The 25,745-nt window shown below is 40.0% G+C and overlaps 1 protein-coding gene across 1 annotated transcript in view; it reads right to left on the bottom strand.

Annotated features, from left to right (window-relative positions):
* Positions 1-25,745, bottom strand: part of mapk10 (mitogen-activated protein kinase 10) — a 214,336-nt gene that overhangs the window by 67,511 nt on the left and 121,080 nt on the right. The window contains exons 5-7 of the mRNA XM_020527900.2: positions 24,650-24,708; positions 20,249-20,387; positions 13,248-13,413 (exon numbers count right to left, since the gene is read on the bottom strand). Of these exons, the coding sequence (XP_020383489.2) occupies positions 13,248-13,413; positions 20,249-20,387; positions 24,650-24,708 (364 nt within the window). The remainder of the gene's footprint in view (positions 1-13,247; positions 13,414-20,248; positions 20,388-24,649; positions 24,709-25,745) is intronic.

Below are 25,745 nucleotides of genomic sequence, written 5' to 3'. Positions count from 1 at the left end.
TAAACAAAAATTGTCATTCTATATAAGTTATTAAAAGCCAAGGTCCCTGTCATAATTTGATGCAATAATTTCAATCAGTTACTCTAATTCACTAAACTAGGAGTATTGGAAGTGGGGAGAAGTGGGGCAGGCCATTTAATTCCAACAAACTCAACAGCAGGGAATTAAGTATAACAAAATTATTCAAACTTACTTTTTGGGGGCTTTTTCTGGGAACATTTGTTTGATTATTGGCTATTCGAATTACAGAAATTAGGGGAAGCAAATTAGGGTTAGTGTTTTGAGTTGGGAACCAAGATTGACAATTTTCTGGTGCCTTTTCACATTATGACAGACAACAGTCTAATGACATGGTGCCTCCTCATTCCCATGATTCCCGACTGCAGCCCAGCACGACCCATCTTGGCTGTACGCACAACAGGGAACTAACACTTTCAGACCATAGCCTCTAACCATCTTTCTTCTCTTAAGGGCAGTCTGTTCCTCTTAAAGAGAATCTATACTGAATCACTGGAGGCAGCTGCTTGTTACCAGCGTTACAAATGGAGAGAAGGGAAATAGAACAGTATGGTGGCAGAGTTCTTGGACATGGGACATGAAGCCTTAGCTGTCAAAGTCCACAGAAAAAGAGATACCATTTTCCATGGGACCAGGAGACAAGGACAAGCAAGTGGAAGCAAGTACTCAGGGAATTCAATACTTGGAGTTTGGTCCAAAGGATTTAACAGTTATGCCGGAAGTAATTCAATGTTCTCAAAGACATCATCAAAGTCAGTGAATGAATCTTCAAATAACCCAGGAATCTCTCATGAACAAAAATAGAAGTTGCTGGAAAAGCTCAGCGTGTCTGACAGCACCTGTGAAGAATAATCAGGGTTAACGTTTCGGGTCCGGTGACCCTTCCTCAGAACAGTAATCGCCCATATTGCTCAATGCACTGATCTGTCACTTACCCAGGAGCGCTCCTTAGCACTCACACAGCCCTTCTCCCCATCAGATACCTCCCAATGATGTCAGCTTTTGCAGCCTCCACATACCTCCCCCTACATAGTCATGGCAGATACATCACTCAACACAGCATAACACAATCCCTGAGAGTCCTCACTTTCTCCTGCACGACAAGACAACATGAAATGCATGGCAGCAGGTAACTGGCAAGGTCCTGGCACAACTTTAATCCTGAGCCCAAATGAAGTTTTGCTACTTCACACCATGTTACAACAGAGCCCACAGCATCCAGCATCAGTGAGACTTCAGCATCACAGTTAAGTCCTGCCTCACACTCCATTTCAACACCACCTCATCCTCATCATGCTGTGTGGAATGAACATTGTTCATCGTATCACCATGATGACATGATATCAGCATATATTCTTGGCTTGCCACCATTCATTCAACCTTATATATCTGAAATGTACTTTCAGACACCCAAGGGCAGTTCATGACTAGTCACAGCTACACCAAGAGGAAGAAAGTTTCACGAAGCCTCTGAGGAAGGAACACAGTGACACTCAGACCCTGACTCTGTGCAAATTTTAGAAATTACTATTGAGTCAACATGGCCCGTGGTGAGTAATTGGAAATGAGTGGGCAATAGCCAGGTCAGTGGTAAGGTCAGATTACCTACCAGCTCCCGTGAGGGTTGAGTCACAGATGAGTTCTATGAGGACTTCTGTGAGGCAGGCCATTGGATAATGTAGTTAAATAGACTCAATAAGATGCTTGATACATTGGCAGGCTTGCTAGACAGCATCCTGTCACGGTCAAAATCATGGAGGAGTCCAATTCTAACATGGCACAGGGCATCATTCTGAATTTCCAGCCCATCCTTTCCATTGTGGAAGTGGTGCCCAGCTCCATGCCAGCAGCAGACCCGACTGTGATAGAGGGCATGGTGTCTATTGTCTCATCTTCCATTACAGCAAAAGCTAAAGCCATATCCATCAGAATGCTACCATGGAGCTCAGGGAGTATCTGATCCATGCTGGTTCCCATGTAGGCTCAGACTGCTCCTTTCATGGCTGTGGAATTCAATACTTGAGGGAGTTTGCTGGGACTCATGCCTGTGCACCATTTATCCTGCAATACATTACTATTGCTAAGAGATGCTGCTCTGGGGAAGAGACAGTGGCTCCATGGAGTATGAAACAATCTGTCTTCTCTCAGAATAGCAGCCTTATGCTCCCATCACAACGACTCTGCCAGAGCCTGTGGTGTTGCCTCTCAACCGGCCACCTCAGAGTGCTGCTAAACATAGACGTGCAGTCCAATGCAATGCCAGAGTTGCTTGAAGTATTCCTACAAGACAACCTACAGTCTCCCCCAGTGAAAGTCTTGCCCCCCCCCCCCCCCCCCCCCCCACCCCACAATGGTGCAATCAGTGAAGGTTCCACTACATAGGAGTAGTAGGACAGGCAAAGGCATCCATAAGACAGACACTAATAGACTGTGGTTGGCAGAAACCACAACAGCTAACATTCTATCAACATGTAGTTGGTGTGTGGAAATGCACAATACTTCATATTGAGGAATGCCCACTATCTTGGCAGCAGCGTCTGTACCCTCATTCCTGAGGCAGACAACATACAACGGGTTAAACAGAAAGAACTGCGGATGCTGTAAATCAGGAACAAAAACAGAAGTTTCTGGAAAAGCTCAGCAGGTCTGGTTACATCTGTGAAGAAAAAATCAGAGTTAATGTTTCAGGTCCGGTGAGGAAGGATCACCGGATCTGAAACGTTAACTCTGATATTTTTCTTCACAGATGCTGCCAGACCTGCTGAGCTTGGCTTTTCCAGCAACTTCTGTTTTTGTTCTTAACATACAGAGGGTTGTTGGAATTGTTGCCCACTCCTACCTGGAATGATCCAAACATGCAGTAGTTTAGTGTCACTGTGACCTTCACAGTCACTGGCAGTGCCATCCTTGACTTGATGCCAGGTTCCATGTCAAGTTGAAAGAAATGGCACAATTCTGTAACAGCTTCTTTAGTTGCCCCAAACAATGTACTTTGGTGAATTGTTGGTATGGTAGGACACATGCTCTCTAAAGTCCCTTAGACAGCAAAGCCTTTTGTAATTTATAACTCGGGTCTAATGGTAACCATGTAAGCACTATTGACTGGTACCTGGTTCACTAAGTCTCTTCAGGAAGGAAAACCACCATCCTTATCTGGTCTGGCCTACATCTGACTCCAGACCCACACCAACATGGTTGACTCCTAACTGCCCTCTGCGCAAAAGGGATGGGCAATAAATGTTGGCCTATTCAGTGATGCCCACAGCTCATGAGTAAATAAAAATGATCCTGCACCATTTCCACCACTTCCAGCATGATGATGTCTCCAATTATGTTGCCCGTCGATTTTCAGCATTCTAAAAGGACTGTTACTCTTTGATACCCTAGTCCAATCCTATATCAGTTCCAACACACCAGCCTTTTCCCTCACAGCCTTCTCATGTAAGTACAGGAGAGACCACATCTATTCTTTATCTCCTCCCTTCTCACTATCCAAAGGTCCAAACACTGCTTACAGGTAAATCAATAGTTTATTTGTACTTCTTGCAATGTAGTTTACTTTATTCACTGCCTATAATGTGGTCCCCTCTACATTGGGAAGACTAATGACAGATCAAATGGTTGCTTTTCAGAACACTTCCGTTCAGTCCACAAACTTGACTTTGAGCCATCATCTGTATTTCTAATTCACCGCTTCTCTCCTAGCCTGTATTCTAGCATTGTTCCAATGAAATTTGAGGAACAGAATCTGATCTTTCCAAAGTGCACTTCCAGACTTCTAGATTCAGCATAAAGTTCAACAATTTCAGGTCATAATATCTGTCCCCATTTTGTTTCCTTTCTTCTTCCAGTTTATCTTTTCCGTTCCTTTGTTTCCAGATGAAGGCTGTTTATGATTCTGTCATTCACTTCTCCAATCTGTATTCTATATCTTTCCTTGTCTTGGTACTTATCTTGTGTCATCTACTCTTTTGCCATTTAATCTCTTTTGCCTTCCAACCTGTGACAGACATTTCCTTTTGTTCTCTTTCCATGCTTCATCCAATTAGCTGACTCCATACTTCCTTAAAACTTATTATATCCCTAACCTTGCCCAGTTTTGATGAGAGGTGAAATAATTTCCCAGTGAGATTGGGAATCCTGCCTGAATGGTCCAACGGAAACCAATAGCTCAGACAATGTGGAGAACAGTTACCTAGTTGTGATTTTTCCCAAATTGATGAATTTATGGCAAGAAGGAATCCACATTGTCCAAATAAGGACAGCAAGTTGGCACTCAAGCCAGAGGATCAATGCAAAGGCCTCAAGCACCAAAAAAAACTACGTTCTGCATTTTCAGTCAAATGGAGGTGCTCTCTCACCAACTTTTCTTAAATATAAATGCAGCAAATGACTTCAGCAACTGGACCAGAAATGTAAAAGGGGAATCCCTCAGTAAGACATCCTACAACTGCTATCAGGTTCACAGAGGGGAGAAGTAATATAACCTGGAAATAACCGGTTCCAGTAAAACATGTCAGAACTGTTCTTAGAGATAGTAAGAACTGCTGGTGCTGGAGTCAGAGATAACACAGTGTGGAGCTGGAGGAACACAGCAGGCCAGGCATCATCAGAGAAGCAGGAAAACTGATATTTCGGGTCGGGCCTACTGTGTTCCTCCAGCTCCACACTGTGTTATCTCAGAACTGTTCTTGTCTGCCTGCAAAAGGAACTCCAGTAGGAGTGGTAATGGCTAGTGGTACTTTTTTTGAACTCTTTTCTTTTCCTCCGCCTGTCTGAAGTGTAGGCCCCTCTCCTGGTCTGCTGCTGGGATGCAGCCTCCATAGCACTGACCCCAAACACCTTCAGGGACCTGGAGGGTCACTGCAGAATTTATGGTGATAGGCCAAAGGAGGCCTTTGTTGAGGTTAATTAGCTACCTGCCACTCCACCATTCCATTCCAGGAATATGGTCTGGAATGGAATCGAGCCAAAAACCTGCAGATCAGAGGTCAGTGCAAAATTCCCCATCTACCCACCTCTTGACCTCTGCATATCAGAGCCTGAAAGTTCATACAGTCATTCTCTGGTTTATTTATCAGGGCACTGTATTAACTGATCAGTCTTAACCTGCCTACTTTAACTTTAAAGAAAGCATGACAGTCAACTGTCAATCTTCATCTAACTGGTGCATTCTGCATGGCAATATTCAAGAAATCAGAGTTGAATAACCAGCTAATCAGCACTCTCTTCTCATGCAGAATAAAAAGTTGTTTTCCCTTCACACAATTATTTCTTACAAATTGTCCAGATGAGTGCAAGACAAAAAAAAGCTTTGACAGAATAAGTCTTTTCCAAGAAAGTTAATGTTGAAAATGAACTAAAACTTCCTCTTAGGAATGTTTGTTCATTCAATGATTAAGTTAAATAATAAACTAGTTCTGGCCTTTGTATGGTCCTAAGTGTTGCTGGTACCTACAGCAAGACAGTTACTAGAACTCACATCATCTGCATGCCCACTTCAAAGAGCGTATGTATAACACTGAAGCAAGATGTAGACAATAGCAATGTGAGCACAGGTTGATAGTAAGGGACAACACAATTAAATGAGTGTCTGACATTTATATTAGCATAGTCAAAAAGCCTGAAAGCTACAACTCCCCATAGATTCAGTTAAAAAAAACTCAATATCTGGGTCGGATTTTGTAGTCAGTGATAAAGTGGTAACATTTATTGACCTTGAGGAATGTGGCCTACAAAAATCAATTGATTTCTATGGTATGGATTTTATCTTCCTTGTTGTTCATCTAAATCTAGTGCCAGGTTAAAGGGAAATCCAGGTATCTAACAGGAGATGTCATCATTCAGGGTAAATAGTCAATCACATCGAAGAATTCCCAGGCTGCAAACCAAAGTTAAATGCATTGATTATCCTCCAGTTTTTAGTGTTATTTTCCAGACAGTGAAAGAAAGATAGTGACATACACGTGGGATTAAAGTAGAAGTTGAAATATTGTAAACTAGTTAAAAACTATAACATTTGACATCTTTTTACCACCATGGAGAAATTTTACATTCCACAATAAAGAAGTGGTTTTCAGGAGTAGAGAGGTTGCTCAAGCAAAAATCTGAATTTGACACTCCATTTAGAATCTGATTATAACTCATTCAAAAGAGATGGAAGTTTTTCAAGGTTTACAGTAGCACTCGTAATGTAAAGATGGAGGTTTTAGTAAGCTCAGTGATTTCTAATCTTTTATTTATTCATGGGATATAGGCATCACTGACAAGGTCAGTATTTGTTGCCCATCCTTAATTCCCTTTGAACTTTGGCTTGTTAGGCCATTTCTGATGGCAGTTAAGAATCAACTGCATTGCTGTGGATCTGAGTCACGTGGGGGCCAGACCAGGTATAGATGACACATTTCCTTCCCAAAAGAACATTAGCAAAACCAAATAAATTTCACAATAATCAACAATGGTTTCATGGTCCCTATTACTGAGTCTGGTTTTGTATTCCAGATTCATTAAATTAATCTAACTTCTCCCACCGTTGCTACAGTGGAATTTGAACCCATTTCCCTAGAACATTAGCATGGGCCCATGGATTACTGTCCCTGTAACATTACCACCACCTCCCCTTTCATTCTTACTTATTGCAACCTGCAAGGATGCAGGTAACCGTTGACAGTAATTCTGGATTTCCATGTTTATATTTGCATGTCCAACTTTTGCTATCAGCTTCACAGCTCAATGGTAATAAATTCACTGTCGTTATTATTACAAATCTGTGACAACACTTCAAACTATTTGTGTTATAGAAGTATTTTATAATTTCTATAGACATGGGTTTTGTAGTACACTCCCATTTTTCTTGTATCTGAAGCACCTTCCAGTGATAAATTCACGTAATTTGTAAGTTGGGATTGAGTATAATATGCAAATACATGGGAATATTATAAGACCTTGGAAAGAAAGATAACTAAATTGTGTTATCCCAAAAGTGAATGTGGGGAACTGTAATGCACAATTGACACACAAGCTTTTGCAATGTAGGCAGCATGTCAATTTTATATTGCCAGTTCACTTGAATGATCTCTGCATCCAGCCACCATTAACCATGCTGTTTATTAGCTGGATAAATAAGAAGGGCACCAATACTTTAAGTAGCTATCACCATGTAAAAGCAGCCTGTGCTGCTGAAAGGAAAGGGTTATCTTTTAAAAGGAGCTACATTGTGGCTAAAGTAGATGCTGGAAATTGTTGTGGAACTTATTTTGATATGAAAATGAATGTAATTCTGGCAAACCATGGGACAGAATGAGCTCTAATCATTTCCTATTGTGTGCTGGAGGCTTTGGTGGAGAAGGTTCAGAGGAGAAGGGATGAGTATTATTAGCAGAGGACCAGGAGGCTCCAAAAATAAACATTCAGAAGGCAGTGAGAGCAGATAGCCATTGAGGTCGATACCAAGGGTCAAGTCTTGAGCACTTGGTTTCAGTGCCACAAAAAGTTCAATGACTTTAAATGTTATATCATGTCGACTGTACCAGTAACCTCAGACTCTGCTTAAACTATCACTTCTCCATCATTCACTAACAATCTCTACTGATAATGACTTGTATCTGACATTCTTAGCTTCACTTCACACTTACGCTTTGTAATATCGAAAGCTTTACACTCATATTCTTCAGCTTGAGAAAATTGCCAACTATTCAACTACAATTAGCCAAATAGATCTGACACTCACTGACACACTTTCCCTTCACTAGTAGTACATAATAACACACAACTACAGATAGCAAGAGCTAAATGGAGCAATACATCTCCTAATCCCCATGGAAGGGACAATACAGGTCATTACTGGGATGTGCATTGCTAAAGTCGCTGTCAGTGTTGGGAATGACCGTGTTGTCATGCCTAATTCTCCTTCTCAAACCATATATCTTGCTCAACAGCTGCTTCTAATTTACAAGCTGCAATTGGTGTAAGCATACACTGCCTCCTTTCTCCCACCACCTGGCATTATCATTTTACTATTGTGCACTTTCAGATACCCAAGAGATGGAATCTTGCTGGGCAGTAGAGTGGCTCCAAGAAAATAGTGATTATGAAGACACACTCGCAGTTACCAGCTCAGATACTGAACCAATATATGTCCTACAGCTGGACATGGAATGTGCACATGGGATATTGGTGGGAGGGATAGCATAGATATCAGACAATGACTTCACACATGGATTCCACTTCAGAGGACTCAGATTAGGAATCTGATTGCCCAGTCTACAGACAAACATCAATGGATAGGCATAATAAAACTCACAGTGCATAGTCAAATCTGCTAGAAAGCCTGTGGTCAATTTCAAGGAACCTGTAAAATCTAGCATCAACCAGAGTTTTGCACAAAATTTAGAGCTGAGCTGTTCCAGCATTGGATTAGAGGCCAACTCTATTCACAGACTTGTTTACCCAACCATGATGCAGCATCTGATGGACAACAGTTCAGGTCTCATTGAAGCACAAGTAACGGCTGCCCAAAGTCTGGACGCTGCAGTGGAAAGTCAGACTGTTGTAATGCAAGATCAGCTTGTATTAGATATTAGAAAGGAGATGTTCAAGTTTCCTCATCCTAATTCTCACCATCTAGCTGGTGCCAAAGTGGGTACAGTGGTCTCCTTAAGATGGCAATGAAGTGAAGTTTGCAGCATATAACCATTAATGTTGCCACCCTCTCTGTCTCCTTTGTGGTGAAGACAAAGAAAGCATTGTTTCAGGAAGTCAATAACCTGCTCTAGTATATTTCAAGATTTCTGGATAATGATGTTTGGTGCCCATCCACCAAAAACATGATCAGGTACACTCCCCTGAGAATCGCCTGCAGCCACTTATGTTCCATAGAAGAGACAGAACTTCAATCCCTTACTTGGAACGAGATCCTGCTTCAGGGAGATGCTGGCATAATGATTGCCGTCCCTTCATTCTCGTAGGAATTTGCTATATTCCAGGGGAATTCCTACTATTGCACAAATGCCTGGCTTCGCACAGAAGCTTTGAAGTCAGCAAAAAGTCCTACTGTACCTGCCATATCATTCTCTGCAGACTTTTGCACCTTGGAACATTTTAGGCAGTATCAAATAAAAGCAAAATATTTCAGTTGCTGGAAGTCTGAGAAAAGTGCTGGAGAAGCCATGTAGGTCTGGCAACATTTGTTGAAGAGAAACAGAGTTAAAGTTTCGAGTATGACTTTTCTTTGGAACACTGATTCCTCAGATCCAAGGAGAAGTCATATTGGACTGAAAATGTCAACACTGTTTCTCTCTCCACAGATGCTGCTAGGCCTGTTTAGTTTCTCCAACACTTCCTATTTTCTTTATAGATAGTAGCAAACCTGGAATCACAGCAAAAGTCAGACCATGGATGGTGGTACGGTGGTGGTATGTTTGGAGGGGCGGGCAGGTGGGGCGGTGTGAGTAGTCCTTCCTACAAGTGAAAATGAGTGAAGAAGCAATGACCCCAAAATTGCTATCCATTGGGGTAGCACTGCATTGGAATACCAGGACGTAGAAGATGGCATAAAGGAAAAGTACTGTTGCATGCAATTACATACAGATGGACACCATAACCTGACACCTTGGTTTACCTCTGTCTATATTCACATCGTGTATGCTAACATCTGAACTGACACAGTGTTCAGTGCAATTCACCTCAAAACCATGAACAATGGATATCTTTTGGTCAAGGGCACTCAGCATGCACCTTTGCCAAAGGGCCTACTATCTCACTTGACGAAAATCTAGTTTTCTTAAAAGTTTAATTCTTAGCTTTAACAATATTTTCCATTCTTATATGGGGTATCCGTCCATCCCTCGCTTTAAAATTAGTCTCAGAGGAAAGCAATACTATTGAAATTACCATGACCACAGGTCTGAACTCCAAAGCAGTGTGGACATTTTCCACTTGTAATTCCAAAAAGTGTTTTTTTAAAAGAGATCTGATACAGACAAAAATGGCTACAGATGTAAGTTAAGTGGCTGAAGAAAGAGACCTATGGAATGTCACACTTATGGATACAAAGACAGCCCTTCAAAGAGGGAAGGGGAAGTCAAACAGATTGGATGTTGACACTTGTGACTACAAAGATAACACAGAGCTGATGACTCCATGCTCAACAGCAATCCTGTGGCATACCCTGTGGAGACTGTCCCAAACTGGAGACACACTTTGTGTTTTTCCCTTTGGAGGAAACACAGGGACGGAACCAGCTTTAATCTACTGGAGTGTACTGGGTTGGACTGAATGCTCTTGATTGTACCAGCCTGGGCTCAAGCATTCAAGTGCTGTGAAAGTCAAATCAAAGAACCATTCCCAAGTGACCCTTGTGTTACAGCGTGAGTGCTAAAAACCAGCCACCTAGCAGCTAGACAAAAGGAAACAGGACGACAAAACAGCTCTCTCTAAATGATGGAACTTAATAATGGCTGAAATACTTCTGAACTACAGATAGTCAATCTGCTAAACAAAGGATTGTGAAAAATGACTGTTCAACTATCAATATCAGTGTGGACAGTAAACTCCATTGTATTGGCTGCAATGTTCAATTAAACTGACCTTTGCAAACAATTCAGAGACTGATCCATATATCTTTTATCTTTTTTGACTCATCTCTTCATTTCTAAAATGTATGTGCCTGTGTTACATTCCTGATTCTTCTTGCACTGAATAATGAATAACCTTCCTCTCTGTTAACTCAAGAAAACCTGATCAAATGGAAATCGTTGGATTTTCAATCAGTAAGTGGATCAGAAGTTAAGGGAGAAGCCGGGAAAGTGTTGAGAATTATCAGATCGATCATTGATTATCAGGGCAGACTCGATTAGCCAAATGGCCTGCTTCTATTCCTATGTCTTATGATCTTATGGCTCCTTTTCAAACATACGTTTTTCTGGGCCTGGGAGAAAGGCATCCAAAATGGAAGGGATCCATTTTTTAATTAATGTTGTTGCAAACAACTGAGGGAATATTGTATGTCAAAGGGGAGACAGTTCATCCCTCTTCACCTCGGAGCTTAATGGTTTGGGCTATGACATGGGAACCATGTCTATGGTTTGGGTGTAACAAATTAAACAGCCGTTTTGTTTAAAAAGAAGACCTTGTTAGAAAATCTCTGAAATTATTTCAACTCAAATGGTGTGGAAGTACAGAAATTGCCTGGGATTTCCTAATTGGGAGCATTTGGTGGTAAGGAATACCACACAATATAAAAATAAGTCAGTTGATGAAAATCAAAGTGTGCAATACAGAACTATCAATATCTTGCGGGAATCTGAAGTTATGTTTTCTCTATTGGGACGCTAATGAGTAACTTAAAGGGCAGTGCTTGTTCACATTTTAGATTATTAGCAATTCTGAAGGTAGAATAATTAATCAACCTTTATTTAAATTCACGTTAAGAACACGCATGTAATATATCTTGCCACATTTCTGCACCAAATGCTAAGTGTTTTTTTGGAAGAAACACTTCTAATATCAAATTGTCACATCAAAAATGCACTACAAGGTGGCTGTGCAATTAAAAAAAAGAACCACGGTCGCTTACAATTTATTTTTCATTCTTCTGATCTTAAAGATAAGCATCAAAAAGCAATGATTAGCTGCTGCAAGCAGCGCAAGGATACAGTCCCTTCCTGGAAAGAGGATTTTGTGGCGGACCATTTCTCCCATAATGCACCCCACAGACCAAATATCCACTATATGAGTTTAGAGAATGGGTGATAACAAGAAGTTATAATTAGAATCATGAACGTTATATTTAAAGTGAAACATTGTTACGGATGAGAAAATATATAATAATTGAAGGCCAGAGGAAGTGTCTACCCAAAATCCTGAAAGTTAAACAAACTTAAAACAGCATTAATGAAGATTTTTTTAATGACTTGATTTAAAATAAATATAAACAAGTTTAGAGTAAGTATTTCAAATCACAAGCTGGCCATTCTAAGCTAAGTGCCAACAATGTCTGGGGGAAATTATAGTCTAAATTCTGCACAAAAATTAATACTCATCCATATTTATTTATGACAATGCAGCCAAAATGCAAAACTAATTAGTAAACTATAATTTCTATAGAACATAATGTAATAAGACATATACAATATGTTGATAATAGGAAATGGGAGCACACAGCACCATTGTGGCTTATTAGCAGAGAATGCCCTATTTATTGCAATGTAAATACAACTTATATCTTAAACAATTGCTTTCACTCTGATAACAGAAGGTTAAAAAGACAGCCAATTATCATTTATCTCCACTTTACCATGCCAGAATTTGTCAAATATTATCTCATATTATGAATGATTCATTAATATTTATGTGTATTTCCAATCATATTTCAAGTTTGAACTGAGTTGGAAAGCTGACATTGTCAGTTTTCCATAATGTTAAAGAAATTGCTTACTTTCCTTGAGAAACAAAATCCCAAGTCCAGTGAATAATGAATATTTATTTGCAAGCCATCTCTTTGATTATTTTCCTTGGATTTTGTTTTTAAGAATGTTCTTTGGATGTGTGTGGGGAAAGTTGCATTTATTGACCCATCCTAATAACCCTCAGAAGGTGGTGGCAGGTCTCCTACTTAAACCTGTGCTGTCTTTTGTGGTGATGGTGTTACTCATAATAACCACACAACCTTCAACTAATGCAGTAAAGTGGGCTGCTTTTCTAAGTGCTGCAATCACCAACGTCTACCTTTTGACTGGGTAATTTCTTCCTTTATTCAATATTCTGCAATACTATCCAGTCACCTGGCAGAGCTGACTGAGAATTCTGAAGAAAGGTCACAGAGCAGGAATGGCTGTTTTTCTCTCTCTACACAGTTGCGTCTTAACCTGCTGAGATTTTTTATTCCCAGCATTTTCAGTTTTTTATTTGAGAGTTGATAAGTTCATCTCACCAAGCCAAGCATCTGTGGCCAGCAACTGGAGTACTTAGCTAGGCTGTCCAGTCTTTTGAATCAGGGTCAGTCAGTTCTCAGGTAGTTGACTAGATGGTGCTGCAGATCATTAATTTGAATTAAGCTACCACATCTGGATAAAGCAATTACTTTACACCAAATCATTCGGTAAGTAGAAGGCTTATATTAGTTATTTTTAAAGTTAACAGGACGTTCCAAGTATGTATGACATACTGGTATGTTTTGCATATTACAAAACTGAACAATGTAAAATATGATTGTTCAGTAAAGATCTCACCATTTTCTTTGTACCCCATCCCCAGAATTACTTCTGGTGCTCTATAATAACGGGTTACTACATAGGGAGTCATCATGAAGCTTGTTCCCGCAGTCCTTGCCAGGCCAAAGTCAAGGATTTTCAGCGTGCAATCTGACTTTACCACGATGTTGCTGGGTTTTAGATCCTGTGAATATAGAAGAATAAATCAAAGTGCAAAATAATTTATCAGCTCTCTGATATTTACATCACTAGCAGCTATTTATTTCCAAGGTACTAAAACCGAATTCAAATCCTCACACTACTGGGAAGAGATTTGAGTTCACATTCCCTGGATTGTAATTCCAGCCTAATCCTGCTTCAGTTACTAGTCCAGTCACATATCCATGACCACAGCTGCGCTGGTGCTGAAGTTCAAGGCCCTCTTGTGGTGCAGTAGTGGATCCCTACCCCTGGATCAGGAGGCCTCAGTTCCAGTGCCACCTGCTTCAAAGGTGTGTAATAACATCTCCGTACAGGTTGATGAGAAAAATAGGTTCATGCTGAAATTTAACTTACCAATTGGTGTGGACAGGGGATGGATGTGTTCAGGATTGTATGCTCCATCCACTGACATCAAACATGAAGTGATCTAACCAATAGTCTAAAAGGAACAAGGAGTTGTGTAGGGTATTGTCAATAGTCTAGCAATCCAAAGACCCAGGCCAATGCTCTGGGAGCATGGGTTCAAATCCAGAGCGGAAATTTGAATTCTGTTGCAGACTAGTGTTGAACTCTGAAACCATTCTCACACAAACTTCGGGAAGGAAGAGCTGCCATCCTTGCCTATCCTGGCCTGACTTCAGATCCACAACACTGTTGTTCACCCTGAAATGGCCTAGCAAGCTACCCAGTTGTATTTAACTGCTAAAAGTCTGATAAAAGTAATGAACCAAATGGAGCACTTGGCATTGAACAAAACACTGGAAATGACAACGGCAAACACAGCCTTGTCAACCTACATAGAAACGAGAAATAGGAACAGGTTCTTGGAACATGCTCTGCCATTCACTATGATCATGGATAATCCTTTATCTCAATGCCATATTCTTCTTTCTCCCCAGACCCCTTGATATCTTTAAAATCTAAAAATGTACTTAAACTCTTTCTTGAATGCATTATAGTGACTTGGCCTCCACGGCTTTCTCTAGTAAAGAATTCCACAAGTTCACTACTCTTTGAGTGGAGGCTTTTTTCCCCTCATCTCAGTCCTAAATAGTTTACTCAGTATCCTGAGATGTGTCTCCTGGTACTAGACTCCCCAACCAGGGAAAACCTCCTCCCTGCATCTAGTTTGTCCACACCTGTTAGAATTTTATTTGTTTCAGTCAGACCCTCTCTTATCCTTCTCAACATTAGTAAATACAGACCCAGTCAAACCAACCTATTCTCATATGACATTCCCACCATTTTCTGCCTCAGCCTAGTGAACGTGGGCTACACTCCCTTTATGTCAGGCATGTCCTTTCTTAGGCAGGGAGGCCAAAACTGCACACAATACTCCAGGTGTGTTCTCACCAAGACCCTGTGTCATTACAGTAAGACATCTCTATTTCTGAACTCAAATCCTCTTGCAATGAAAGCCATTGCATCATTTGCCTTGCTAATTTTTGGCTGCATTTGCCTATCTATTTTCATTGACTAGTGTACAAGGACACACAGATCCTTTTTTATATCTACATTTTCCAGTATATCACTATTTAAATAATACTCTTCCTTTCTGTTTTTCACACTTTACATTCAGTCATGTTCTACTGTATATGCCGAGTGCTTGCCCACTCTCTGTGCTAGTTTGAATCACCTTGAAGCCTACTTGCATCCTCTTCACAACTCACAATCCCACCCAGCTTTGTGTCATCAGCAAACTTCAAAATGTTGCATTTGGTTCCCTCATCCAAGCCAATTATATATATTATCAATAACTGGGGCCTAAGCACTGATCCTTGCAGTACTGCATTTGTCACTGCTTGCCACTCAGAAAAAGATCCATTTAGACCCAGTCTCAGTTTCCTGTCTGTCAATCAATTCTAAATCTATGCCAATATATTAACTCCTATCTCATGTGCTTTCATTTTCCTCATTAACTTCCCATGAGTGACCTTGTCAAAAGACTTCTGAAAGTCCAAATGCACCACATCCACTGGTTCTCCCTTATCTATTCCAAAAGTTACATCCTCAAAAATATCTAGTAGATCTGTTAGGGATGACTTGCCTTTCATAAACCCATGTTATCTTTGTGCAACCTCATTGATGCTTTCCAAATGCTCTGTTATTCTTGTACTTTACAATATTCGGCTAACTGCTCTATAATTGCTTTTTTCTCTCCCTCCCTTTTTAAATAATGGAGCTACATTTTCAACCCTGTAATCAGTAGGAACTGCTCCAGAGTCCAAAGAACTTTGACCACCAATGAATCCAATAATTACTGAGGTGTTTCCTTTAGAGTTCTGAGATGCAGATTTTCAGGCCCTAATTATTTGTCAGCCTTTGACTCTATTAATTACCCTAGCACCATCTTCTTACGATTACTCATTTCCTTCAATTATGCTCCCATACTAGGCCCTTGGCTCCCCAACATTTCTGGGAGATTACTTGCACCTTCTTTTTTGAAGACTGAAACAAGATATGTGTTCAGTTCTTTTGATATTTCTTTGTTCCCCATTATAATTTCCCTGGCCTCTGACTGACATGTTTGCCTTGACATATTTATAGAAGGTTTTATGGTCAGTTTATATGTTCCTCATTATTTTACTCTCATATTCTATTTTCTCTCTTTTGATCAATGCTTTTGTCGTATTTTGCTGAATTCTAAGATGCTCTGAGTCATCAAGTTTGCTGCTTTTTCTAACAATTTTATATATATATCGTCTTTGGACCTAATACTATTCCTAATTTCTTTTGTAAGCCATGGATAAGCTACCTTTCAGATCCAACTTTTTAAATTAACTCCTAACTCCCCATTTTCTGCTTGTAGGACCTCATCACTTTTTTTCCTTAGATCGTTGACATCAGTACATACCATGACCACTGGCTGTTCACCCAACCTCTTCAGAAGGTCCTGCAGCTACTCTGAGACATCCTGGACCCTGGCACCATGGAGGTAACATACCATCCTGGAGTCTCTTTTGTGGCCACAAAATGCCTGAAGTATTCCCCTTACCATTGAGTATTACTAGCTTTGCTATTCTTCTTCACCAATCTTGTGCATCAGAGCCACCCATGAATTTGGCACTCACTGATATCCCCTGAGAAAAGCAGCGCTCCCCCTACAAAACTGTATTCAAAATGGTATATATCCATTAGAGAGGGGGACGGTCACGTTCCGTACTAGCTGTCTTCCTCTACTCTGTCTGCCAGTCACCCATGTCCTTTCTGCCTTTTCAATCTTCACCATGGTAAGATCATCACACTGACTGTCCTGTCCATGACAATCTCAGATTTTTTAGGTTTAGATTTTATTCTCGTGTGTACTCCAATACAGAGGTACAGGAGTACAGTGAAAAGTGTATACTGTCACCACACAAGGTGCCATCTTAGGCACCAAGATACTGAGGTGCAAAAAACTTAGGTACAAATCAGTAAAAGAAACAGATTTAAAGAGATAAGCATTACCTCATAGAATAAGTAGAAAAAATAAACAAATAAGATAATAGTTAACATTAAAGTCTTTCTCAATTTAAACTAGGAAAATAAAGGAATTAATCAAAAGTTCGGCAGCATTGCAAATGCTCTACAGCGAGTCCACTCTCTGCTCCAGCTCTGAAATGCATTTAGTCAGTAGTTGCAGCTGGACACATATCCTGTGTACATGGTCACCAGGAGCACCAGAAGTGCCCATGATTTCCCACATAGCATAAAAGAAGTAAATCACAGGTACAAGCCCCACTGTCATGACTTCCTGTTCAACTAATTTGTAGACTATCCCACACAGCAGTTTCTTACTAAACAATGAATTTACAGGTTTTCCTGTGATGTCACTCTTTGTTTTGCCCGCTGTTTTGAAGTCAGTGTTAGCTGCTCCCTCACAGATCTTCACCAGCTCCCAAGATCAGTAACGTAGATCTCAAGCCTCAAAACTGATTTATATTTACTGCTTCTCCCACTGCCTCTCCAACCCCTCAGGTAACCTTCCAAAAATGCAACACGTCAGCCAAAGCTCTTCTAAATTTTCTGTGATGTCACTGTTGTTGTTTTTCAGCAAAAATTGGCTACAGGCCACTCTTCCCAGACTGCTTCACTGTAAAGCTAGCTGCGGGGTACTCCTGCCCCAAACTGTTGCACTGCAATACTGACCATGGGACATTCTTCCCAGGCTGCTTCACTGCCATCTGACTATAGGACACTCTTACCAGCAAAGCCATCATTATCAACAACTGGTCGAAAAATAGCAGAGCTGTCCCACAGACTAGCATAGCTATTGCCTGACATCATTATACTCATGGGTTTGCTGTTTCCTAATGTCCCAGACACTATCCTCATCATGCCATGGTATCTTCTGTTGAATGAGAGGTGGCAGCATGGAGGTATACTGTCAGGAGGAAGATGCTCCGGGAGTCCACAACATTGAGTTTGGTGTCTCACAGCACCAGATCAGATGTGAGCAAGGAAACCTCATATCTAACCCCTTCAGCTGATGAATCAATTCTCAGGACGATCTTGGAGAGTGGCAAGGGTGCAGCATGGGTGATTTCAACAGCCACCACCAAGAGTGGCTCAGAGCACAACTACTGACTGAGCTGGTAGAGTTCGAAGGACATTGCTGCTAGACTGGATCTGTGGCAAATGGTGAAGGAATGAGCAAAAGGAAAACCATATATGACCTTATCCTCACCAAGCTGTCTGCCTAGTATTGGTAAGACTGACCACTAAACAGTGTTTTTGTGGAGACAAAGCTGTGCCTCCATTATGTTGTGCAGCACTACCAACATACTGAATAGGACAGACTTCAAACAGACCTAGCATCTCTAAAACTGGGTGTCCATTGGGCGCTCTGGTCCATCAGCAAACACAAAATTGTATTCAGTCACAATCAGTAACCTCAAGGCTGGGGAGATTCCCCCCATTCTACCACTGCTATCAAGCCAGGGAATTAACTCTAGCTCAGTGAACAGTGCAGGAAGGTATGCATGGAGCAGAAGCACACCTAAAAATGAGGTGGCAACCTGGTGAAGCTACCAAACAGGACTACTTGCATACCATTAGCAATGACAGATAAAGCTAAGTAATTCTACAACCAACAGATCTGATCTAAGCTCTGTGGTCCTGCCACATCCGGTTGAGAATAGTGGTGGACAATTAAACAACTCACTGAAGGAGGAGGCTCCACAAATATCCCCATCCCCAAAGATAGAAAAGCCCAGCACATCAGTGCAAAAGACAAGGCTGAAGCAATGCATTCATCTTCAGCCAGATGTGCTGAGGGCATAATCCACCTCAGCTTCCTCCTCAGGTTCCAGCATCACAGATGTCACTCTTCAGCTAATTTGATTCACTCCATGTGATATTAAGAAATGGCTAAAGGCACTGGATACTACAAAGGCTCTGAAGTCATTCCCTCAATAGTATTGAAGTGGTCATGTTCGCTGATGATTGCATTTACTATTCCTCAGATATTGAAGCAGTCCACGTTCAAATGCAGCAAGATCTGAACAACATTCTCAAAGCCTATCTATCATCTATGAGGCACGTGTCAGAAATGTGATAGAATATTCTTCACTTACCTGGAGAAGTGCAGCTCTAACAGCACTCAAGATATTTGACAAAGCAGCCCACACATTTGATATTCCATCTGACACCTTCAACAATTACTCCCTCTACCACTGAAACATATTGGCCACAATGTGTACCATCTTCATAATACACTGCAACAACTCACCAAGGCTCCTTAGACAGCACCTTTCAAACACACATTATGGGTCTACCCACAGCACATGGACTGCAGGAGTTCAAGAAAGTAGCTTGTCACCTCCTTCTCAAGGGCAACAATGGATGGGCAATAAATGGTAGCCTAGTCAGTGATATCCTGTGAATTATTGTTTTCATTCAAAATTTTGTTATGTTTTCTTGGCTCCATAAAAATTACTGAACTTGCTGCAAGAACAGAAATTCCTGGAAAAGCTCAGCAGGTCTGGCAGCATCTGTGGAGAGAAATCAGAGTTAACGTTTCAGGTCGAGTGACCCTTTCTCAGCGTTCTGAGGAAGGTTCATTTGATCTGAAGTGTTAACTCTGATTTCTCTCCACAGATGCTGCCAGACCTGCAGATGTTTTCCAGCAATTTGTGATTTTGTTTCTTATTTACAGCATCTGCAGTTCTTTTGTTTTTTTTTTATTTACTATAACCTGCTGTTTGTCCTTCTACACCTTTAGCATTTGAGTGCATCCCCCTCACATCATTAGGGCATTTCTTTCAGCTTTACCAGTACAGGGAACAACCAGACTTTCAATTTCCTTCCCCGCTCCCACAATCTACTCTGTCAGGTCACTGTGATAATTCAAACTAAACTCAAAAATGAGACTGATTGTGTCATCCAGCAATTTCATCGGATGTTAAGCAGGCTCAAACTGGCCTGATGGAATGGGAATTCTGAAAATCTACTGGATTTTAATATGAAGTGTCAATATGTCCAGGTCATATAAGTAATGGATTGAATTTGCACTCAGTAATTATGTTGAAACTACGGGCATGAAATAATGGGGCACAGCAGTTTTAAAGAGCATTCTTGTGAACAATGGTCCTTTATTTTACTGCAGCCATTTAAATAAAATCTGAAATTGTTAACTAGAGCAATTAAATTGTAGGAAATCGTTAATAACATGCTGTCGTGTTCCTAAGGATTTTTTTATTGACCAGAAACTTCATAAGAATCAATGTCATGTACAAAACTAGCTTTAAAACATGGCTTTGCATGTTTTCTCTTGTGTGAAGCTCTCCAATTCAAGTAAATTCAAAGCCTGACATTGTGTGCTTTTAGAGAACACCTACCCTGTGAATAATGCCAGCAGAATGGAGGTGTTTGATGCCACACAGCATCTGATACAGTAGGTAGGACATTCGCTCATGATCCAGTTCCATTTGGATTACCTGGCACAGGTTGGCATCCATCAGTTCCATAACCAAATACCTATTATCACAAGAAGGGAGAAAAGAGGGTGTTAGAATGATCATAGCACAAAAACGTTCTTTCACCTCATTAGTTATCAAATAAAAATGAGATCAATGTTTATTTCAACTACAAGCAAAGACTTTTATCCCTTAACAAAATATCTGCAACTTAGCACCTTCCCTGAAGATGGAAGAAGAAAATGGAATGCATCACAAACTTTCATCAACTAAGATGAATGTGCAATTTGGCCACCTGGATACAGGCGGAGCACGTGCAATTATCTTAAGGCTGTGCCTCTCAGTAAGAAAGAATGTCACTTTAACCACATTGTTTCACTTTACCGCAAGAAATGGTTATATACTTAGACATGGAACTGAATATAATGATTGTTAGCTTTTGCACTTTAGGCTAAAGCACTCCCTTGGAGCAAGTTCTATCCCATGCCCAGAGAGAAGTAGAGGGATTTTCCAGGTGAGTGCAACTTTAGGACAATGGCAAACTGGACTTCAGAAACACTTCAGGCGATCCTTAGGATGTAAGGATTTATAAATCTATCTGTAGTTAGCATAATCATTGCTTCCATCCATGTCCACAAAGCTCTCTCAGACATTCAGATTTTCAGCCATGCAGTACAAATTGGAAAGTGCCAAACAGGCTAAAAAATATATTACAGCATCTGGTCTGAGACTGGTAGTCACAGTGAAAATACAGTATCAGTATCATTTTGTTCGTTTTCAACTGAGCAATGACACAGTCCACAGAAAATGCACACACACAGTGTGTTTCTGCAGTCTAATGTGCCAAAGCAATTAGATTATTTCCAGATAAGCAATTATTTCTAGATTGCAAGTGGGAATTGTTGTTTGCAGTGACATCATTAGTACATAATGAACCATCAGTCAGGTGCTGTTGCTACTGGAAACAGTATTTAAAGAGTTGCAAACTGAGAATTGAACAGATGCTGATAGACTACTGTCTCTTCTGTTATCCAATAACCATATTTTCGTCTATTGCCCTACAAAGGATTAGAATTACCTTACATGGGGCTGCTTTGTGAATGACTCATGAGCAATCACTGATCTGGTCTAACTAACTTCACAGTAAACTGTGTTCAGCAGAATGATGCTCATTTCTTTCTGTTATACTTCATCCTTTGTAGTTCTTTACCTGTCTGCCTAAACTAAGTGTGATTGTTTCATTTCTGACCACACATCTCAGGTAATCTCAATTGGAAACAATTCCCAAAGCCGTGATTGTTTAAAATAACGTATATTATTCAAAATTTTCATATTCTGCAGCAACCACAGGCCAGTGCTATGGAAATGAGGGTGCCTCAACATGATGTAAACATAGTCTATATTAAAATTTCAGAGGGGATAAACCAGTAGATTACTCAAGTACAAGCAGTGGCAGGTAAATAGCCCTTGGCCACTTATATGCTTCAATTAGCCAAATAGCAGGCTCCACCTACTTTACCGCTGGAATTTTAATTTGCAATCCCCAACCTCCATTTGCTGTCTGATTCCGGTAAAATCCAGGGTAGGAACATGAGGTGAGTGCATTGCAATGTCGATACCAAAACTAGATATATTTTAAAGGTTGAGGAGGTGCAGGATACGTAAAGAGATTAGGAGCAGTGGGATTAATATTTAATTTCTCCAGAAAGAACTAGCACATATGTATAAATAGGTGAAAGGCCTCCTTCAATATTGTAAGCCTCCATGGCAGTTCAGTTCTGTTTCCTTCTAGCCAGTTTTCCATTAATCCCAGATTCACTTCCCATTGCCTCAGGCATAAATAGTAACCATTGGTTTAAGATTTTGCCAAGAGATTTTGGAAGTTAAGCTACATTCCGTCACTCAAATTGAACTTGGGATGTCAACTTTCTTAAAACAACACACAAAAATGTTGGTCATGAAGGATCTTCTCTAGTAACCTTGTCTTCTAGCTTGTTTTGTTATTGTAATCTGCTCTGTTGAAAAGGATTCAATTCATCTCCACATCTTTGCAAAATGGTGGTGGGATTACTGAGACTTAGCAATCTGTTATAAATAAGAGGAAAGTCTGTGATAATAAGTACGGTGTCTACAAATTGGCAATCCTGGTGCTAGACTCATGCCAGATTTTGAACCTTGTCTGTGTTTGGGTCAGACAGTTGAGGCTGGCACGATAAACTCAAAGGTTTCTCAGACCATGGAGTACTGATAATTAGTCTGTGAATCAGTTTGATAATTAGTCTGTTAATTAGTTTGATAATTAGTCCGCACAGCGCATCATTTAGCCAAGCAAATCGGTAAGTTGTTTTACTCATTTAATAAGAATTAATATATAGGCAGGGTAGTTTATAGAGTTTTCAGACATCTCTGCCTTCCAATGGTCAGTAATATAACTGTACAACCTAAGTGTATAAATAAGTTTTCATCCAATCTTCTAATAAGGTTGCCATTAGCTCCAGTGGTAAAAGCAATACTTGCAGATGGCCATGTTCCTGCTTCTGTAGCTCTCTGGTGCCTACAAGCACATTGATGTACAAACTACAGCACAGAGACAGATGTCAGTCCAACTGGTCTGTGCTAATAAATATATTACACAACATCCTTTGTTCACACTATTTAATCTCCCCTTAGCTGCACATTCCTTTCTCCCTCATGTATTAATTTCACTTCTGCTTATGTCATACTTATAGCAAAGAGACAGGCAAATTGCCTTAGCCAGTTGAAGATGGTGTTTATTTACTTTTATGTATTTGTGAATCTGAGCATCACTGGAAAGTCCAGCATTTATTGCCCATCCCCAGTTGCTCTGGAAAAGACAGTAGTGAGCCATCTTTATGTTCCACGTGAGTGTACTCATTGTTTATGAAACACACTGTGATGCCTCAGTGAATGAGATAAGGTGCATCATTCCCCTTCGGTTGTTTCTACACTTCTCCCTATTTCAATTCTGTGTAAGACTTTCAGAAACACTTATAGTGTTAAGGTCAGTCTTGTAACTTAAAAATAACAGCTTCACTCATTTAGAGCCTTCACCTTCTTTGCTGTTTTATAATCAACATATCAAATTGTATTTTTAACTAGGAATTTCCAGGCTTTTCATTTAAAGTATCTTTCATTGACATAACCCTGTATGTATATCCTATTGCCTGACTAGTCAGTGGGGTAGCCTTCCTAATTTTGTACAAAAATTCATGAAGCTGATTTGAAAGTGTCTGTCTGGTCTCTTAGACATACATATTAAATAATTAAGGGAATGATAAAGGTGAATCCAGATATGATTTGAATTCAATTATGAACACAGAACAAGGGTACATGGAAACAAGCAAGATAAGTTCAGCGGTTTAAATGGATCCAGTGTGAAGTAATGTGATTCTGCCCTTTGTGGCTCTCTGCTGCGTGTCATTGTATATGTTTATTAACAACTGAACACCTTTGGCACTTGAAAATGGGTCACCTACCACAATGGAAACATTGGGTGAGCAAGGGGGGGGCATGGGGCACAAGAGAACAGAAAAGAATGAAAGAGTGAGATAGAGACTAATTGTACATCAATGGCAGGCAAGCAACCTGGCAGCAATAGCACAAAACTTGCTTTGTTACATTTCTACATCTCAATATCACTGTGTTAAATGAAACAAAATTCAATTGAGGTGCAATAGAACTTTTAGCAGACATTGGGCTGATTATAAGAGGTTCGGCAGAGGTGAGAGGTAGGGGCTGGAATTTCCCAGTATCTTCCTGTTTCTGGCCTATTTTTAAAGAGGCCCATGAAATGGGGTAACAAGGTGTAGAGCTGGATGAACACAGCAGGCCAAGCAGCATCAGAGGAGCAGGAAAGCTGACGTTTCGGGCCTAGACCCTTCTTCAGAAATAGGGGAGGGGGAGGGGAAGGGGGTTCTGAAATAAATAGGGAGAGAGGGGGAGGTGCCCTTTAAAGCCAATGTTCTGAGGCCAACAAGACATTTTTCTGGCAGAGACGGGTGGCAGATCCTGGTAGACCATGGATCAGGAACTCCAGAATCTATTTGAGGGCCAAACTCTCAGAGCCACTGCTTCTACATGGCCACAAAGATTCTTACCTCCCATGCACTTTCTGGCCATTACTTCCTTTGCAAATCATGTCTAGCGACTATTTTCAACATGGTGTGGACCCAACTTTAATTCTGTGTCAGGCTGCAGACTCCAAAACAAATTGTCAGCCAGAATTATCTAACTTCAAGAAAACAGTTCCCAGTCGAATAAATACATAAAATACCAAGAAGAGGAACATGTTTGATTACTTACACATCCTGAAATTCTTCTAGAGATTTTTGAGGTGTAAACACATTTAATAAACTGATGATCTGTGGAACAAGACATTTTTAGTGTTATAACTTGCTTGGTGACTGTATTTCACAAATCAAATGATCACATCATAAATGTTCGCTAAGCGTTACCTGTTAGTCATATTTACATGTACGTGGGCAATATTTTTAAGTAATCAAAAAATTATTGCAATTCTCCAGCTGATGAGCTTGATTAGCTACTATCTTTGCTACATAAAATATTGATAATTAATTTCAAATATATATTTTATTTTAGTGATAAATTTTAATCCATCATATTCTCTGGTTATAAAAAGAAAACACCTAAAAAATGTAGGGCTGTGTGCATGTTTGTTTAAGTTTCCACTAATTATGTTTGAGTTGAATGTAATTTTTATTTGATAAGAATTAATTTAGCAGTTCAACTTCAAATAGACCGTGAGAAACAGAAATAGCAAAATTGAATTGTTATTCATGTACATTTACAATTGCATGATGACTATTAGTTCACAAATTTCACAAAATTGACAGTATAAAATAACAGTAGTTTGAAAGAACCTGACTACACGTTGGAAGATATAACTTTGTACATTAAGGAATGTAAAATTGCTTGTTGGTTTATTGTTCTGGGAAGATCAATACATTTGACTCATGAATAACAAAGAGTGAGTTTGCCTTGAAGACTTATACAAACACAGAGATTTCTTTAAAATATGTGGATCAAATGCTGAAAATATGACAATATCCATAGTTATGACCACATAAAATATTCTACAATAAGTCAAGATCATAACAGAAAATCTATCATGATTATGAACATAAACTAGTACTTAGCCTTTCACAAGAAGGGATAATATACTGAATGTAGTAATCTTACCTTGATCAGAACTCTCTCTGATAAGAGGAAACAGGGAAATCACTTGGTGTATTAGAATTCTCTATTTGATCAAGATTATGCTTTATGAGAATGTAAAATGAAGGCCATTTCAGTTCATCTGATTTAATCCTTACAGTATGTCAAGTCTTGTAATCTTCCCTGTTAAGTATTTGACTGTACCTAAAATGAGTTCAACATA

This window comes from Rhincodon typus, chromosome 1 (genome assembly GCF_021869965.1).
Source record: "Rhincodon typus isolate 14 chromosome 1, sRhiTyp1.1, whole genome shotgun sequence".
NCBI lineage: Eukaryota > Metazoa > Chordata > Chondrichthyes > Orectolobiformes > Rhincodontidae > Rhincodon > Rhincodon typus.
The sequence above is the reverse complement of the archived record's forward strand: the minus strand, read 5'-3'. Positions and strand labels throughout refer to the sequence as shown.